Source organism: Epinephelus fuscoguttatus, linkage group LG5, assembly GCF_011397635.1.
Source record: "Epinephelus fuscoguttatus linkage group LG5, E.fuscoguttatus.final_Chr_v1".
Classification (NCBI taxonomy): domain Eukaryota; kingdom Metazoa; phylum Chordata; class Actinopteri; order Perciformes; family Serranidae; genus Epinephelus; species Epinephelus fuscoguttatus.
In genome coordinates, this window is record NC_064756.1 from 13072344 (window position 1) to 13091138 (window position 18795).

The 18795-nt window shown below is 41.2% G+C and overlaps 1 protein-coding gene across 1 annotated transcript; it reads left to right on the forward strand.

Annotated features, from left to right (window-relative positions):
* The first annotated feature begins 1469 nt into the window (after nucleotides 1-1469).
* Nucleotides 1470-17933, forward strand: gmps (guanine monophosphate synthase). The gene is made up of 16 exons (XM_049576482.1): nucleotides 1470-1746; nucleotides 3279-3451; nucleotides 3562-3676; nucleotides 4096-4193; nucleotides 5006-5109; nucleotides 5407-5600; nucleotides 6418-6583; nucleotides 7375-7526; nucleotides 7707-7880; nucleotides 9523-9628; nucleotides 9837-9952; nucleotides 11188-11313; nucleotides 12996-13111; nucleotides 13224-13354; nucleotides 14616-14788; nucleotides 15874-17933. The coding sequence occupies exons 1-16, from the start codon at nucleotides 1720-1722 to the stop codon at nucleotides 15973-15975; spliced, it is 2073 nt and encodes a 690-aa protein (XP_049432439.1). The 5' UTR covers nucleotides 1470-1719; the 3' UTR covers nucleotides 15976-17933.
* The last annotated feature ends 862 nt before the right edge of the window (nucleotides 17934-18795 follow it).

Sequence of the window (18795 nt, forward strand, 5' to 3'; positions counted from 1 at the left end):
CATCACTAGACTTGTTTTTGTTTGTCACTTGGGTTGGGTGATATGACACATAACTTAACATATTGTGACCACTTCTGCTTCACAGAGGACAAGCAGAAGTGGTCACATTGGTGTCAGAAGTGGGAAAGCAAACTCACTAATGGAGCAAACTATAAATTAACACACCATAGACAACAACAAATAATGACATTTGCGCAGTGGAACAGAAAACAGCAAAACTACAACCCAGTCAGTCCAGCATGCTGGGAAATGTGGGCGTCACTACACTATAAAGATTGTAGAGATCTGTGAACTGTAAGAGAGAACTATACTTTTTTATACCCCATGTTTGCATTAGGCCATTGTTGGCAGTGTTGCAAATAAATGAGCTGAACTGTTTTATGCTAATATTGAATTTATAAGATTAAGTGGTGATTAAGCATTTAATTTGTCAGGTGTTTAATTCACTGGATAAACTAACATTACATTACCATCTATTTTTTAATCTACAGATATTCTCTCCACTGTGTTTCAAGAAAATTGTGTATATTATGATTAATATTGATACTGCAGTTAATTATAGTGTGACACAAGTATTGTGTGGTGGCTCGTGACAAGTTTTGCTTTGGATACCCCTAACTGTAAGGGGTTAGGGATTGGCAAATATCCTGGGACATCCCTCTGAACAACGTTGTGATAATAGCTGGCATACCTTACAATGAAATTCCTTCTCATATTATGTGTATATTCTCCTGAGACCCTGCATCCTCACATGAGGACATTACATTTTGGGTTTCCTGCACCTTAGACTTCACTTAACTTAGACCTGCTGTCCTCGTTTGTGGACACTTTATGCTCAGTCTACAGCTGATCCCAACGCAAAAGTGGACAAGGCACAAAATCTGATCAAAATTTATGTCGTAGTTTGATGTGGCACACAAATTTGATCAAGCACTTGTTTGAGGACACTGGGACTTCATTTTTTGTATTATCCCAGCATGTGACACAGGCCAGTCATGTGCGGCAGACTGTTCCTACAGACAAAAAGGACATTTGTAGACTGGAGTACAAATTAGGGAAAATTTAATACAGAGATACAAAACGAACACATCACAAGACTTTTAGATATGTTGCACCTGAATAGTGACCTCTGATCCATGCAGTTCAACACATCAATCAGTCGTTGCATTTTTTTGTAATTTTGTTTTTGCACAACAATGTTCAGGTATTGAAAATAAACCTACTGTCCCCATATGAGGACATCCTTTTGTACCAAAAACTACTTTCTGTTCAAAGACAATGCTTTGTTTTTTTATACTCATCAGGTCCCACATCCCCACATAAATTGGAGAAATTAAAAATGCATACCAAACAAAAGCTGGGGTCTCAGGAGGATACAGCCAACATAAAAAAAATAAGCACCCAACATCATCAGTCAAATTGTACTATGCTGTCTAAGCCCAGCCCTCATGGGGCCACTCTCATTTTGTGGATTTAACTTTGTGCTCCACCCCATGATACAAAGACACGTTTATTTAGTCTGTTCCCACTGTGAAAGTTATTCCCAGCCGGAGGAGGACAGACTGTGACAGCCCATCTTCAACCCAACAAACCCAATCTGCTTTTGAAACAGTAGTCGGCGTGCTGAGCCAGGAGCTAACCAGTAGCTCTCTGTGTGTGTGTGAGACCTGGGACACCGAGGCGAAGGGGAGAGCTCATTCCACAACACGGCAGTCCTCCATGGCTCTGTGCAACGGAGACAGCAAGGTCAGTGGAGCGGGGAGCACCCGCGTCTCCGGTACTAGGTGGCCCGTTTGACTTCGTGCTAGGACCCGGGTTGCTCATACAGTCCCCCCGGTTAATTACGGCCTGTGTGTACCTTGGGGGGAAAGTTAGAGAGCATGTAACGTTACCACCAGTTCCGCTGAGGAGTAATGAATACGCTGTTGTATGCCTGTTGCAGTATTACATTAACATGTTGCTCATAGCTGCTAGCCACACGGGATATCTCAGTGATGTTTAGCATATATCCTCCACATATTTCACCACTGGACGTGGCTGCCTTCTTCTCACAGTGGAGCCCTCCCCGAGACCCTTTGCCTCCAAGCACCGCGTGGGTTTTAGCATAGCCCCGCTAACTTAGCCAGGCGCTGCTAACAGGCTAATGGTGATTACTACTGTTTATACTATCCGCGAGCTAGCATGCTACCTAGGCAATTTGTTAGCTAGCTTTAGCCGGGCAGTCCGAAATTGTAACGGTTGTACTACTAACCTAAAGTCTGGTATTGTGGCCGCTGTGGCGTTCATTTTTGGGAAGTGACATTGAGCTTGTGGCAAACTAATTTATTTCATGCGGCTACTGTCACACACTTGAAGCTAACGGAGCGTTAACTGACAGCTTTGCTAACGTCGTCACTAAGCTAGTCTGAGCCGACTTGCGGTTACCGGTCTGACAACTGGAGCCTGTACTGCTGTGTTACCCGCTGATTTGGGAAAAAGTTTGTTGTAAGGCTGTCTGGTATTTGGGCTGCAATTGTACTGCTATAGCTGCTGTGGTAGCCAACGGTTTGTTTTAACGATAACAGGGTGATTTAACTGTAATTTCAGCTAACAAATCTGAGGTGATGGGTAACGTTAGCATGCTTAATGCCAGTTGTTTTTAGAAACATCTAAGGCGGAAGTGTTTCCATAAACCACGTGGGATCATGTTTCTCTTCTTGCCATCCTCTTTTACCCAGTTTTGGTATTTGTGGAGATTAGTTAGTTGTCAGTGATCTGACTTGTCTAGTCCTTACACTAAAATTTGACTCCCAAACTCTGATCTTTGCATACATTAAAAACACCAAAATCCAGACTTACAGAGTTGTGCCAAAGTACTGGACAGAAACTTTTAAGTTTGAAGTGATACATGGGTCCTCACTGATAATTAGCCTTTGACTAACTTGTGAGTTTCATGTGATTCTACTGATGGGCTGAATGGTTGCAGCACGCTCCACAAGAGTGACTGTCTGTTTGTATTGGAGCTCACATGTCCATAATTATGTTAGGCTTTATTGAGTCACATTTTCCACGGGGAGGTCAGAAGTGGAGCACAGTTAAGACAATGAGGAGTGGGTTACTTACCTCACACCACCTCTCACCCAATGCATCACTAAACCATAGACGCTGAGGAAAGCAAAGACATTTACTGTGTGCTAGTCAAAATCATTTTGTAAAGTAACTATTAGATGTATGCTTTTGTGGCCGCTCAGCACTTAAATCAAGACAATGTGTGTCTGTCTGAATGCGTGCTTCCACAGCTGGAGATCAGCAGCGCAGAGCAGAATGGATCATGTGAGGGGGCGGTGGCGATCCTGGATGCTGGGGCCCAGTATGGCAAGGTGATTGACAGGCGGGTGCGAGAGATGTGTGTACGCTCTGAGATCCTCCCTTTAGAGACCCCAGCCTTTGCTATCAGAGAACAGGGCTACAGGTAAGCACGGAACTCATACACACCAGACGATTGTTTTTTTTCTGCCATTGTTATTACAATACTGTCAAAATAAAAGTGTTAAATAATACTTTGCCTCTTCCCTTTCTTAGGGCAATCATCATTTCAGGAGGTCCAGCCTCTGTGTATGCTGAAGATGCCCCCTGGTTCGACCCTGCCATATTCACCATAGGAAAGCCTGTCCTTGGGATTTGCTATGGGATGCAGGTACCTATGCACACGCATGCACACACACACATTAAAATTCTGTGATGGGAGGCTTTTATAATAATTAGGTAGATCATCCTTCTTCCACAAGGCCTTTCGTTCAAAGAAGCATTTGTGTTACACACATTTACTATGAGTTAGCTACACTTTATAATCACTCTACCCCAGGCTGCCACTCATCTCTCCCGGGCCAGCTGGGACTTCACCACCTTCTTCAAGGGCACTTTGAAACTAGCTGAGGGAGCTGAGAGCATTACCCGCTCGATATTCCCAGCTAGCTTGGAAAATTAAAACCAGCAGTCGTCCGTTCTCTGGCACATTTCTCCAGACAGCTGGCAGTTGGAACGTCTTTGGAATCACACTAACATGTCATTTTTGTGTCCAAGTGCTAACTCTGCTGCTGCGTGTGTGTTTTACAGATGATGAATAAAGTTTTTGGCGGCACGGTGCACAAAAAGAGTGTAAGGGAAGATGGAGTATTTAGTATTGGACTGGACAACACTTGCTCTCTCTTCAGGTAATACGGTTGCTCAAGTGGATCACAAAAATCTTGAATGTGTTATAAAAAACATGTGTCAGCGTAAACAGTTGTTGAATTTGGCTTCTGCACATCCCTACATATCATTTTACTTTAACAGTCTTATATTTTTAGCAAGAGAATATGACAGACTGAGGAGAAATATACTGAGAGTTTGTGAGTGAGGACAGAACATACCAATATACTTGGTGCAGGATCAACATGCTCTGATACACAGTGTAGAGAGAAAATGAATACATGGAAAACATAGAGGAACTATGATTGGGCGATGGAGCAGATTTTTTTACTGGCTAGCATCACCCCTTCTCCTGTCGTTTGCCAGTGCATGCAGCTGCAGAGGGAGAGGGAATTGAGTACATCTGACATAAATTTAACCTATTGAAGACAGCCAATGTAATCATCCTGTGACTCAACCCTAAAAATGAACATTCAAGACATCACTTCTGGATCAGTCAGCAAACTTACAGTGCCATCTCTTATCTTAAATAACTGAGGACAAAATGTTGTGGACTGTGTAAAACACAACTGCGACTCGATGGGTTTGTCCCTGTGCCATATTTACAAGATAAACTGCAGAAGCATTCCAGCAGTCACATATTTCCCCCTGGTTGTTACACAAATACTGCAGAGTCTAAAATAGATGGCTACAGTCTTTTATTACTGTCTGTCCCTTACACTTAACTCACATGCACTCAGGGCCTGTACGCATATAACTGTTCTATGCAATGTTATTGAACATCACGCATCTTCCTCTGACGTGAGTGTGTGTGTGTGTGTGTTTATCTTATCAGAGGTCTTCAGAAGGAGGAACTGGTCCTGCTTACCCACGGAGACAGTGTGGATAAAGTGGCTGAGGGCTTTAAAGTGGTGGCCCAATCAGGGAACATCGTTGCTGGTGAGCAGCACGCAAGATTGGCTCTGACCCTAATTAACATAATCTAAAATTAGATAGTGGTCACAGGCTCACATGCAAGTCTCAAATAAACAGCTGTATTTGTTTTTGTTTGTGTTGGAAAGCCTCAGACTGTGTAAAAAAGAATGCTCAATCTGTGTTTTGAGTCTGTTTTGTTCTTTAAAATCTATTGGAAATCCTCATTTTGTTTTATATTATACAATTTTTAATTAAAGTGGCATTTAGAGAGGATATATGGCAATGCTAACAGTCCTTTGCCGCACTGATTTCCCCCACCAGGCATTGCTAACGAACAGAAGAAGCTGTATGGGACACAGTTTCACCCTGAAGTCGACTTGACGGAGAGAGGCAATGAGATGCTGCGAAATTTCCTGTTCGAGATCGCAGGATGCACGAATAATTTTACCGTACAGAACCGCCAACAGGTCTGCATCAACGAAATCAGAGAAAAAGTAGACAAGTCTAAAGTACTGGTGAGTAAAACTGCACAAGTCTCATTATTGCGTGTGTTATATCAATTATTTCTAGGACAGAGAGATGACTTAAAAAAAGAACAGCAGAAAACAGAGGAAAATATTTTCTCAGCATATTTTAACCTGCAGTGGGAGATAATTTGACTAAACGTCTAAAGGGTGCTGAGTGTGGAGTGTGGTAGCCGCTCAGGAAGTGGTGACAGCAGCAGTGGTGGGAAGTAAAGTAGAACCAATTAAACTCTCAAATTAAACCCTGTTTTATCTGAAAAGAGGTAGTCGACTCCCTGAGCGGCTTCAAACTGGGCTTCATCTCGGGGGAGTGTGAAGGCGATAAATGAGTGTAAGAAATGGGCTCAAAGCTCAGGATTTATATTTAAATAAATACATGCAGCCTCTGTTTCTTGTTCATGAACTACAGTCTGAGGGATACATGTTTCACTGTTTGTTACTATATTCTGTCTTAGCAGAAGTGTGGTGTTTTGGTGTGTAAACCCCAAGAGTTGGTAGTCTGCTACTAAGTAATGAAGTGTCAAGGCTTTAGTCATCTCTTGTTTTTTAATGAGTTCATGGTGTCTAATGTTTTTCAGCCGGCCAGCAGACCAAAAAACAGATAGGTCGAAAACAACATGAAATACACTGGGGGGGGCTAACATTAACAGAAATTAGACATATAGTTGACTGGAGAGGTGCAACTGATCAAGTTGTTGTGGGGTTTAATCATTCTTCCTCAATCCAGCAGGGTCACAAATGTCGGTTGGTTGTCACTACTCAAATCTCTGGCTGCACAGTTAGTGACTGTTTCTCCTGATTTACTCAGGTGCTGCTGAGCGGTGGTGTAGACTCAACCGTTTGCACAGCTCTCCTCAACAAAGCTCTTAACCAGGACCAGGTGATAGCAGTTCACATCGACAACGGCTTCATGAGGAAGAGAGAGAGTCAGAGTGTGGAGGAGGCCCTCACCAAGCTGGGAATCAAACTCAAAGGTAGGGACAAAAGCCGTGGTGGGCTGAATGAAGTAGGGATGGTACAATAAGATCTTAGAAGTCAAGGGAGTACATCCCATTGTACTCCCTTATGGGGTTGTAATGATCTTATGGAGCTTCGATAAAATACTAGTATAAAGAAACGATACTCAATAGCTCTTTTAATACCATGACAAAAAGAAAAAAGTGCTTGGCACACAAAATAGCGTCTTTTTTCTTGTTAACAGCCTGCACATGGTGCTGGTACAGAGTCACTGAACACACCCCAACACATTTGTGACATCCATTCTCGTAGTGCTGCCTGCTAGAGCTTTTGCCTCCAGTCAGGTGTTGGGTTCATTGCTGGAGAGACTGCCATAACAGTCGCAGGTTAAGGACCAGTTGATTTTCTTCCTCTGAGTTTCATTCGTGCAGCCTTGGGTTGAAAATCTGATTGTAGAATTGTGGCTTTGGTACTTTCTAAACTATCAAATGTATAACTCTGGGAGATGGTGTTGTTTTAAACAAGCAGTATTGAGAAGGTATTAAAGTATCCATAACGTTGACAACCTTATACTTGTTACTGCAGTTTGTAGCATGTGCTGGATAATTGCCATTATTTTTTTATATTTTATAGACCAAATCGGTAATCAAAATACAAGTTGCAGCTCTGGGCATAACAGCACACTGGAGTGTTGTAGTTGTATTTATTTTTTCTTTGAAGTAATCTTGGAGAAGATCATATTATTGTTTGTTGTGACCCAAATATGTCTCTGTCTTTCTTTTTCTCTCTAAAATGTTCCTGTATTTAGTGGTAAATGCAGCTCACACCTTCTACAACGGAACAACAACACTCCCCATCTCTGATGAGGACAGGACGCCACGAAAACGCATCAGCAAGACTTTGAATATGACTACCAACCCTGAGGAGAAAAGGAAAATCATCGGAGATACATTTGTCAAAGTGAGTATTGACTTTTGCTTGGTTATTTGCTATATTTTATATTTTTAAGTTTTTCTTATTCTAATATTTTTGTTTGACCTGCTAGCTTGCCCCTCACATTGTCATGTTTGTTCACATCTACCCACATGGCTTTACTAGTCCACTGTTGTGTCTGACTTGGTGAACTGTGTTGCTTCACAGGTGGCAAATGAAGTGATAGGGGAGATGAATCTGAAGCCAGAAGAGGTTTTCTTGGCCCAGGGCACCTTGCGGCCTGATCTCATCGAGAGCGCCTCTCATATTGCCAGCGGCAAGGCAGAGGTCATCAAAACACACCACAACGACACTGAGCTCATCCGCAAACTCAGAGATGAGGTACTGCACACATGCATGTAACCACACAAAATACTAACTTTATTAGTTTACCTGATACATATTAAAGAAAACATTATACAATTCTTGTAGCACTAGATGCTACCTTTTAGCACTGAAAATCAAAATATGTTTTTTTGTTTTGCTACCAATGAAGTATGATTGGAGGATATGACGGGACATACCATGCAGCAATAGAAATATTTCTACCGGTAGAGAGTTGGCTATACCATTTATTGGTGGCAGGCTATGTAGCTAATCAGTGCTGAATTCTCGCGTGATCTCGGGGTTCTCGCGTGATCTCGATAATCCAGCTGCCTTGCAAAGCAGTGTAATTTGGGGAGACATGGAGCAGGAAACTAAAGTTGTAAATGCAGAAACCTGCAACACTAACGAGACGACTAGGCAGACGAGACAACGTTGATTGGCCCCGTGAATGGAACATTTACATTTAAAAAACGCCCAGATGGAAGTGTTGAAAGGAGTACCGTTCTCTGCAGTTTCTGCAGAAAGGAATTTTTGTACCATCAGAGAACATCAAACCTGAAATACCACCTAAACACAAAGCATTAAACAACGCACCCAAAGCTTGAGCTAGCACAGCCTCTGATGCGAGCGCTAGCTGTCAGCCTTGTCAAGCCACTAGCGTTCAGACACAAACTGAGTAAGTCCAGCTGTGACCGATTAACTAACTCCCTTGCAAAATGGATTGCAAAGGACTGCTAATCAGTTTCAGTGGTAGAGGACAGGGGGACAATTGTGTCCAAAATCCAGCAGCTTTACTACGAAACATCTGTCAAAATTCATTTGAATTGAAATTTTGTAAATACTTTCACGGCAAAAAACAATGTATGCAATTAATTTAAATTAATTAATCACAGAGCATGTCATTAATTTGAATTGTGTCTATGATATAATATGACAATATACTGTGATAGAAGGTTCAGACCATATTGCCCATTTCTACACAGAAGTACCTCAACTGATAAAAGCTGAGATTTGGAGCAGAGGACATGAGCCGCCTCTGATAAGAGTAGTTTTTGTTGCAGTCTGCTCAGGCAAACAGTTTGATACTGCCGTTGCACAGACATATTATCAGTCTGTCCTGTTGTGTATCCCATAATGTGTTGAAGAACTAATACAAGAGTGACATTAACGACTGCTCAGTGCTGAAAACCATAAGTCTGTGTAAAAAGAGCATCTGCAGTTGCAGTTCCAAGCAGTGATTATGAAAGTCACAGCAGCCGAGCTCTCACACAGTAATGCTGGCTCATTGAAAAATATAGTCTGATGTTTCCACACATTCAAGCAATATTTCTTGAACACTGGGAGGAAGGCACACACCGAAATGTTTACTCTTTTATTGAAAATGTCTTTCTGCATCATCCTACATCCCTCTAAAGAGGCTTTTCTTCCTCAACAGTGGTTCAATATTAGACGACACTTGAAGAAGTGGCGAAGATTCAGTCTCCTCCTTATTAGCTGTTTTATTTATATTTATATATATATATATATATATATATATATATATATATATATATATATATATATATATATGCATGCATGCACAGCTATGCAACAGCTAAGCATTTCCTTCATTTGCTCACTGTTGCAGTGCTGATTCCTCTCCTTTGTAATCCTCCAGGGGAAAGTAATCGAACCACTGAAAGATTTCCATAAAGATGAGGTCAGAGCGCTGGGGAGAGAGCTGGGCCTGCCAGAGGAGATTGTGTCCCGACACCCTTTCCCTGGCAAGTACATAAACACATGCTGCTGTGTGGCTGGTCTGATGAAACTTAACAAAGTGATAATTAATGTCATAAATAAAATACTTTCTTTTCTAGATCTGTCTGTTTAACTTGTGTACTTATTTTCTTATTGAATCAGACAGACTCAAAACTGTCTGCATCACTCTTATATTCACTAAAAAGAATGTCTGCTCTTTGCTTTGCCTTTCAGGTCCTGGTTTGTCTATCAGAGTGATTTGTGCAGAGGAGCCCTACATCTGTAAAGACTTTGCTGAGACAAACAACATCCTAAAAATCGTCACAGACTTCTCTGCAAGCGTCAAAAAGGTCAGAACGAAACAGACGCATAAAGAAAATCTAATACAAGTTGTCTGGGGTCCTGTGTTTAGGGAATTACCATAAAACAACCTGTCACTGTAACTGGATTATAAATCATGTATTTGCAATGACTGTCACAACATTAATTGCTGTGAATTTGCCTCTTTTGCTGCAAATATTGGATGACAACCCCACAAACAGACTTTCAGCCATTTTAATTCGTCAGTGTATTCATTGAAGCGTGCACATTTGAGTGCTAATTTAATAACTGCTTACTGAAAACACCCCACTTAGCAAGTGCTGTCACTGTAAATTTTCTGACATCAAATATTAGAGGTTGTGCACAAATCCTAACAAACCAAACACAGATGGATGACTAAGGGAACTGGCACTTCCAGTATTTACCAAGCGTGTGTGGCTTGCTGAGCTTCTGTATCCTTCAGAAGCCTAAAAAGTTTACCAGCTGGAAGCATCACAAACTACTGGTGAAATATCTGGTCATTAAAATGCTGTAGGAGCATAAACAGTATGTGGACTCGTCTGATTTATTACTGCGTATTGACCCATCAGCATTTTCCCTGTAGTTTTTGGCAGCTGTGCTAATTTGTCACAAACTCAAGCAATAAAGATGCGAAGATATGAGCAGTGGCTGTTTGTAGCCAAGCAAACGGTACAGTAGAAGCTGCCCACATATCATATGTGAGGACATTTGTGGCTGTTTGTTCTGGCTGGTTGATTATGGAGTTAATAATGTGTAGCCTCTGCTGGTTGGCTGGCCACACTGCACCAAAGCTAAATAATTCTGGTGATTTAAAGATGTGTCGAGTTTGTTTTTGGTGCCTTTTCTGCTAAAGGAAGGGCTTTTACCGGTCACCCTGAAAAAGAGCCCATGTAGAGAAGTTGCACTATTTAGCTGCTGGGTGATTGACAAAAGAATGGGGCAGAAACACTGTTCTTTAGATAAATAAATAAAGTTCAGAGGTGATCTGCATGATTTCTGCTTTGACACTGTGAATCAGGGTTTTTCGGGCAGTAACTTTAGATCTTTGGCGCTCTGTATTTGTCTTACATTAGATATGAGATTTATTTAATCTGTGGCAGCGTAGTGAAACAGCTGATGAGTGAGAAGTGTTCCCAAAATAAGTGAAAAGTAGTCACGATACAGTCACTGTTTCTGAGTGCTTTGTCCTTTTAATCCCCGTATTACATGCTGCTTTAAAACTCTCTGTTTCTCACCCCTCCAGCCCCATGCCTTGCTGCAGAGAGTCAAGTCGTGCATATCAGACGAGGAGGAAGAGAAGCTCATGCAGATCACCAGCCTTCATTCACTCAATGCCTTCCTGCTGCCCATCAAAACTGTCGGCGTCCAGGTAAGCCCGTTGGTCAACTAATTTGTCAAACCCAATCAGTCACTCTGTAGTTTTGTGTTGTGTGTTCACAACCCAGCAAAATCTTGTAAGATGGGCTTTACTGACAGTTTGAGGGTTTTAAGGTCTTTACATTTTCTAATCTACGAATAATACTTTCAGTGATGTGCAGCCTTAACGTATTAACCTTAAGTCGAAATAGTTTTAAACTAGACTTGCCACAGTGGCTTCTAAAAGTTCCAGTGTGTTGGAATTAGGGCCATCTACCGGCAGAAATTGTATTCATGAGATTATAATCATTTGAAGATAAGAATCGTTGTGTTTTCGTTACCTTAGAATGAGCCGACGGAGTCAGCTATGTTGTTTAACTGTACTCAAACACTGTCATTAGATGGGGCCTTCATGTTTCTGCATTGGCCACGGTAGTTTTCCCACACACTTGGCACATGATAGAAGTGGCGTCCCAATTCGTAGGTAAAATTCCCTACCCCTCAACACTACCCCTTCGTCGTTGAGGGGAATCTATCTGGCGAGTGCACTTGAAACAAGGGTTAAGGTTAAAGGGAGGGAATTGGGATTGTCCCTAAGTGTCATATTTGCAAGTTACAAGCAAGTCCCAACTCTTATGCTTCAAGTGACAAGCAAGTCATCGCACGGCCCTTCAAATTAAGTGGGGATTTTAAGGGCTGAAAAGCACTTCCCTAAAGTTTGGATGTGCAGAAACAAGGTCTAGAGCCAATTTTGAGGGGAAGTGTGAGTATTGGGACGGACCCTTAGTTCTGCAACCTTACTGCTAGATGCACTTAAATCTGACCCACTGTACCTTTTTAAAAGCCCAAGTAAAAGTTTTAGAGGTCATTTTGAAGGTTTGGCCAAACATAGCTTATTTGTTTGCTCAGTAGCTGCTGGATTTACATCCACATGGAGGATTCAAATGTCTTAAGGACTCCTGGTGAATGTCCAGAGGCAGGGGAAGATTGCAACAGTATGTCTCACTTTTGCTGTTTGTCTCGCAGCATCACAGCTGTAATTTAGTGGTAAACCACGAGACACACCCCCACACACAAAGCCTCTCAGTTTGTTACTTTTTCTCTCTCTGCCTAGCCACGAGAGGAATCTGTTGTAACTATTGTGGCACGTTTTAGTTTCTTCTCCAACTTCCCTGATGCTGACTGATGTCAGTCTCAGATGTGTACGGCGGGTGTGCTCTTTTAACCATGGCAAAAACGCATCACTTTCCAGTAAATAAGTCATGACCATCCTTTCTCCAGGCAACCCTTAAAGGTCAATATACTTTGCTCATATTGACAGTGACTGTGTCTGTGTGTGGGTGTGTCCTATTACATCCTGTTTGAGGCAAGAGTTTTAAATTTACCCCAAACCTCAAACTGTGAGGCAGACAGGAGACGGTGGACAAACACAGGCAGTGTTTATTGCCGGGGGAATTTGTTGGATGTGAAAATAAGCTGTATTCTATTTCTTGTTTCTAATTTCACTGTCTATAGAAAAGAAAATAAAGAAGTTTTTGGAAAATTACACATGTGCATATGCTAATCTAACATCTGTTGAAGATTAGTGTTCTCTTGTTTGATTTTTTTTTTTTTTTTTTTTTTTGCTCTCACTTTATAATAAGCCTGATTTGTTAAGGACCATAAACTCACGTAAAAATAAATGTTCTGTCTCAGGGTGACTGCCGGTCATACAGTTACGTGTGTGGTGTCACAAGTAAAGAGTCTCCACACTGGGAATCCCTCATGTTCCTGGCCAGACTCATCCCTCGCATGTGCCATAGCATCAATAGGTAATACACACATCTGTTCTTAGTGATATGCCGCATTAGACACTCAATGCTGCCAGTGGTCAGCTGAACACACAGACACACACCCATTCATTCACGTCTGTCCTTTTTCCAGAGTTGTGTATGTGTTTGGGTCCCACGTGAAGGAGCCGCCAACAGACATTACCCCAACCTTCCTGACCACAGGCGTTCTGAGTACGCTCAGACAGGCTGACTTTGTAGCTCACTCTATCCTTAGAGAGTCTGGTAAGTGTGTGTGTGTGTGTGTGTGTGTGTGTGTCCAAGGGATTTAGACATTTTCATTTAGCCCTACGCACTGAAGCATTGCAGATTATGGGGAGGATTTGTATTTGATGAGAATGTCTGAGCACCTTGAATGAAGGCGAAAAAAAGGACACAACCAAAGAAGTACATACCCACATACATAATCAGAATAGTGTTCTCGTCTGCATATTTGCATCCTCAAGGGGAATTTAAGGTTTCCCCACAGGCAGACCAAATATTTGTTCTCCAGGGAGAAGAATTTTTCTTTGTGATATGTCTGTACTTTGCAGGCTGAGGCTGTGGTTTTTCTCAGTACTTCATTTTGTTAATTTATGATTTGATTAAAGGGGTGGATTTTTTCATTGTGGAATTTTTTCTTTGGTGATATCCACAGTTCACCACAGAGATCAACCTTCACCCATTCACCCAAGAATCTTTATTTTCGTAATGCCTGAATCAATATAAATCAATTTCAGTTGCTTTATTATAGTCTATGCAGAGGTGGAAAGAATTAACTGCTTTCATTGTGGTAATCTGTGAGCAATGTGACATTGTATCTGTTAAAAAAAAATTTAAAGCAGAAGTGAGAAAACAGAAAATGGCGGCCAGTTTGAGGACACAGCCCTTCAGTTACCGGCCGCAGCAACTCAAATTCAGCCAGTACAAACCCCAGAGCTGGGAGTCTGATCACAGATCGCCCCGACTCCCTGCTGTATCAGCAATCTGCCTCTTGCTGCTGTTACACAGGTTAAAACCAGCCCACTGTGACACCACCACTTCCTGCTGACACCTGGCGCTGGCTAAATTTGAGTTGTTACTGAGGGCTGAAGGTCCGTCTCCTCTGCTGTGGTTCGCTCTCCTCCTGACAAAGTAGTCTCCTAACAGTGGGGAGTGAAGTGGAGGGACGCCGGGGTTTGTTAGCTTGCTCATTTTTGTTTCATTTGTGGTCTGACAAAGAGAGAGAGCAGACCAAGGAACCGAGTGAATCAGTGTGTATCAAGTTGCAATATTTAAAAATTGCATTACATGTCAAATTGAGACCCAAGTATCATGACAGTATCGAATCTGGACATAAGCAAATCGTCCTAGCCCTAATAGACATGATGAATTAATTTCATAAATCGTTCTCAGATTCAGTCGAAGACCCTGAAGCTACTTTTTTGTTACTACTACTATTATCACCACTCATTTTTGTTACCGCAGCAATACTGACTTTTCTCTCTCTTCTTTGCTTCTCTTTCAGGCTATTCCAGTAAGATCAGTCAGATGCCGGTCATCCTGACCCCCCTGCACTTTGACCGTGATCCACTGCAAAAACAGCCATCCTGTCGGCGCTCTGTGGTGGTCCGCACCTTCATCACCAGCGATTTCATGACCGGCATCCCTGCCATGCCGGGCAACCATATCCCAGAGGAGGTACACCATGATTCAACCTCTCAACTCGGTCTTAGTCAGTGGTCAGCAACCTTTAGTATCAAAAGAGCCAAAAAAAAGTTTCAAATCTGTTTGGAGCCACAATATATATTTGTGCCTTATAGTGTTGGCAAGGTTATTTAATCTACATGAGCCTATAAACATTCCTAATGGATCTAAATGAGCATTCATTAATAGGTTTTACAACATTGTAGCTTCTCTGCAGTAGCCTTTTTATGATTATTTGGTGCTTAAACTTTGCAGCGTTAGTTGTATAAATATGTGAGAACCTTTTTGAGGCTACAACAACAATAAATGAAAAGAAAACTTTTTTAAAAAATAGTTATTAATTTCCATATAATGTATGCCACTGGAGAAGGGCTAAAGAGCTGCATGTGGTCCCCAAATTGCAGGTTGCCTACCCCTGGTCTGAGTGTTTTGTTAGACTTGATGGCATTGTTTTGCCATCATGGATACTACCTAGGTTCAAGAATCGAACATTATTAACTAGGGATGTTCCTGGCGACTAATTTCCTCATTTTAATTAAAGACTAGTCGACTAGTCTAAAAAAAAAAAAAAAGGTCTCTGCGCGGTGTATTCAGGCTCAACATATTCCATTAACTTCCTGAAGCCTTTACCTTCAACAAAGTTAAGTGGAAGCATATCTTGCGAGGTCATTGTCGTGATGAGCTGCGTTATCTTCTCAGACCAGGCAGGATCACAGCATCTATGAACTATGTCAAATTGGTCTGAGTATGGCTAGCACTGCTAGCAGCAGCAGCCATTGTTCTGTGCAGGTTAACATCCAAATGCTTGAGGGGGACTGCTGCCTGGACGGCTCTGTAGCACCCACTAGTGGCAGGTGGCTGCATGACAGTTAAGCAGCCTTGTACATGAATAAAACACCAATTAATTTAACAGACTAATTGGTGGTTTGTGGTGGCGACTAGCTAGGGGGCGGACGTTAAATTGTTTAGACGACTTATCGTGCGCATCCCTATTATTAACCCCAGGATGATTTCAGTCTCAGTTTTTCTCTCTAGTTGTTCAGTGCTTTAATAGTTGTATGTCTTATCTGTGTTCCCAGGTGGTGCTGAAGATGGTGAATGAGATCAAGAAGATCCCAGGCATCTCCAGAGTCATGTACGATCTGACCTCCAAACCACCCGGAACCACAGAGTGGGAATAAATCACAACGTGACGTTGTACCGAGAGGACACCCACTCACACACAATGCACAAACACACTCAACAGATATCAGAGAGGGCTGGTGAACTCCTCTCCTTTTCTGTCCTTCCTCCCTCCCTATCCTTCCTCACCCCCTCCCTCCCTCCCTCCTGTACCTCCACCCCTCTCTTCAACATTCCCAACGGAAGGCAGACCGTACTGTGACGGGCGCACATGCAAAGGCGCTACTCTTCTGCTCTCCCCACCACTCCTCCCTGGTCTTAATATTTTTGGCGATAGGGATTGATTAATGTTGGTTATTGATAATATATTGTCATTTTTGATCCATGTACATCAATGTATTTCCTCTCTACAATGAAAAGGTAAATTGCTGCTTCCTTTTTTGCAAGGTCAACCATTAAAGGCGAGCGGCGAGAAGCTGTGAAAGTCCAGACAGTGGACTTTGATGTTGTGCCTCAGGTTGCATTGTGGGGTGAGCTTAACATGAAAACAAGCAAACAAATGTGTCATGAAATGAAAGAACAAAAGAAGAGTTTCAGCAATTGTTTTTCGGCCTTTTTATGTCAGATGTTTTTGTTTCACTGTTGTAGGTCAGAATGTTCTCAACCTAAGACTATCCTCTCTATTGGTTCATTTTCACTTTCTGCCTGTATACTGTGCTATGAAGACGGTTGTCTGTTTTTAAAGTGAAACTGAACAACCTATGTGACCAATCAATAATTTTTAAGCTTTTTGTTTTGCCAAAAGTAGAATATGCTGTGGTGATACATAATGTTGTGGGCTCCTCGGACGATCTTCTCCAAGCTACATTTGTTGACAAAAGCTCTTGACCTGCTGCTGCGCCACATCGTGGACGGCAGTCGAACCAAGATTAGCTTCAGTATGATGACTAGTGTGCAGGTGTGCCGGAGGCCAATATGATGGGTAACTTTGTATGTGCCTGTTCTATTGTTTTTGTTTATTTCTTTGGTGTGACCCGACCTGGACTCTTAACGTTTCCAGAAAAGAGGATATAACACCGTTTTTCCTCATGCTGCAATATGTATGCTTTTTATGAAGAATAAACATGGCAAGAGGACTAACTAATAACAGAATTATAAGTACAGTAGAGTTTATAACCACATTGTGTAAATTGCTGTTGTTGTTACATCATTATTTGGCTGCTCTTTCGTTGTGCAGGGGCACATTTTTGCACATTTTCACCCGTAAAGCCTCGGTGCTTTATCCATTTAACAGAATTGTACATCCAGTGGGAACTTCACCTCTTTAAGTGTCGCTCTGTAGTGTCAAAGGTCAGGTTCAAGAGTACTGTCTGTTGCCATCTCTAACATACTGTGTCCCAGAAAGGCATTAACCACATCATTTTTTTTAATGCTCAAAACATTCAGCACATTATAATCTCTCGTCTTGTCATTTAGACCTCAGTGAATACAGTGCTCAGGTTTAACTGAGATTTAAAGTGTATCGTACCCTGATAGAGACATTTCACTCGGACGCAGTGGTTCTCATGCCTCCAGAATTTGTCTTTGTGCCTCTCATCCTCTGTTATCTCCTTTAACCTGTAGTGGCAAAAATACTCCTAATGCAAAATGAATGGTTTTCCTAACTTGTCTTAACTGCTATTAGTGTTCCTCCCTCTGTTTGGCCTTTTATACGTGCGTATTTTTCTGTTACATGTCTCCATAGAAAAACAACAGCTTGATAATATTGGACACATAATTTTCTAGTTGGATTTAATTGCAATATCGATAAGATTAAGTTATGCAATTTAATGTCTGATGGGTTTTTTCTCGTTGTTTGTTTTGTTATTTTAATTTTTTTTTTTGTTCAACGCTCATTCTCCTTAGTAACGTGCCTCAAACCAAGCCACTGCATGCAGTTTCAACTATGATGACATTTGTACAATGGAAAACTGAGCTTTAATAAAGATCTCCATGTTGAAACTTCTCACTTCTATAAGGAGCAACTTATCTGCTTCTCACTTCACCGGGTAATTGTTTACTTTTCAGATAACTTTTTTCTTTTTTTTTTTAGTGTATTTGCAGTACATTTTTGCTTAAAATAAACACACAAGGTAAACGTTAACCCCACCAAAATGGAGCAGCTGCTGAATACAGCACATTTAAAGAAAATAAAGTAAATGAAAGCTTCCTATTTGATGATTGATTCCCAGGAGCCTATTTTTAAGCTTTGGAGTTATATTCAAATTTGAACACTGACGAGAACTTGATTAATTCTGAGGAAAAAGCAGAAGAGACATCATCGCAGAGATCCTGTGTGGTGTTGCTGTTCAAAGTTCATACCTTTTTATTCGTTTTTTCAGTCATGTTGCTCTTGGTACTTGATTTTAAGTTTTTGGTTTTCACCTGATTTTTTTAATTTAAATTTTTATTTAGAACGTTATTTTTCCCCTCACTTTTCTTTGAAGGTAAGGTAACACAACATTCAAATACAGATAAAACGTTTGTTATATAATTATGCCTTCAAAAACGATTCTAGTGGTATGATAAACAAACATTTTCAACCCACGAGAAAACTTATTGGTTTAAAAAAAATAAATAAAAAATAATGTTTTAAAAATAATGATTTCAAATTATAAATTAATTAAAAAAAGGAAAAAATACGAAAAAATAAAATGAATAAATTAGTAAGTTAAAAATCAAAGAACAGGATAATAGTTAAAGATAAGAATTGCAACCAAATAAGATGGAGCAATAATTTATTTTTTTATGAATTGTGCGACACACAGTACCTCACATACAGACATAAATCTATACATACTTACAAACATACAGGGGGTGCAGAGATACAAACAACAAAG

Excerpts from the sequence above, each read along its gene's own strand:
- gmps (XM_049576482.1), top strand. The coding sequence starts at position 1,720 with ATGGCTCTGTGCAACGGAGACAGCAAG. Across the intron at positions 1,747-3,278 it reads TGTGCAACGGAGACAGCAAG|CTGGAGATCAGCAGCGCAGA; the intron begins GTCAGTGGAGCG and ends GTGCTTCCACAG. Across the intron at positions 3,677-4,095 it reads GGATTTGCTATGGGATGCAG|ATGATGAATAAAGTTTTTGG; the intron begins GTACCTATGCAC and ends TGTGTTTTACAG.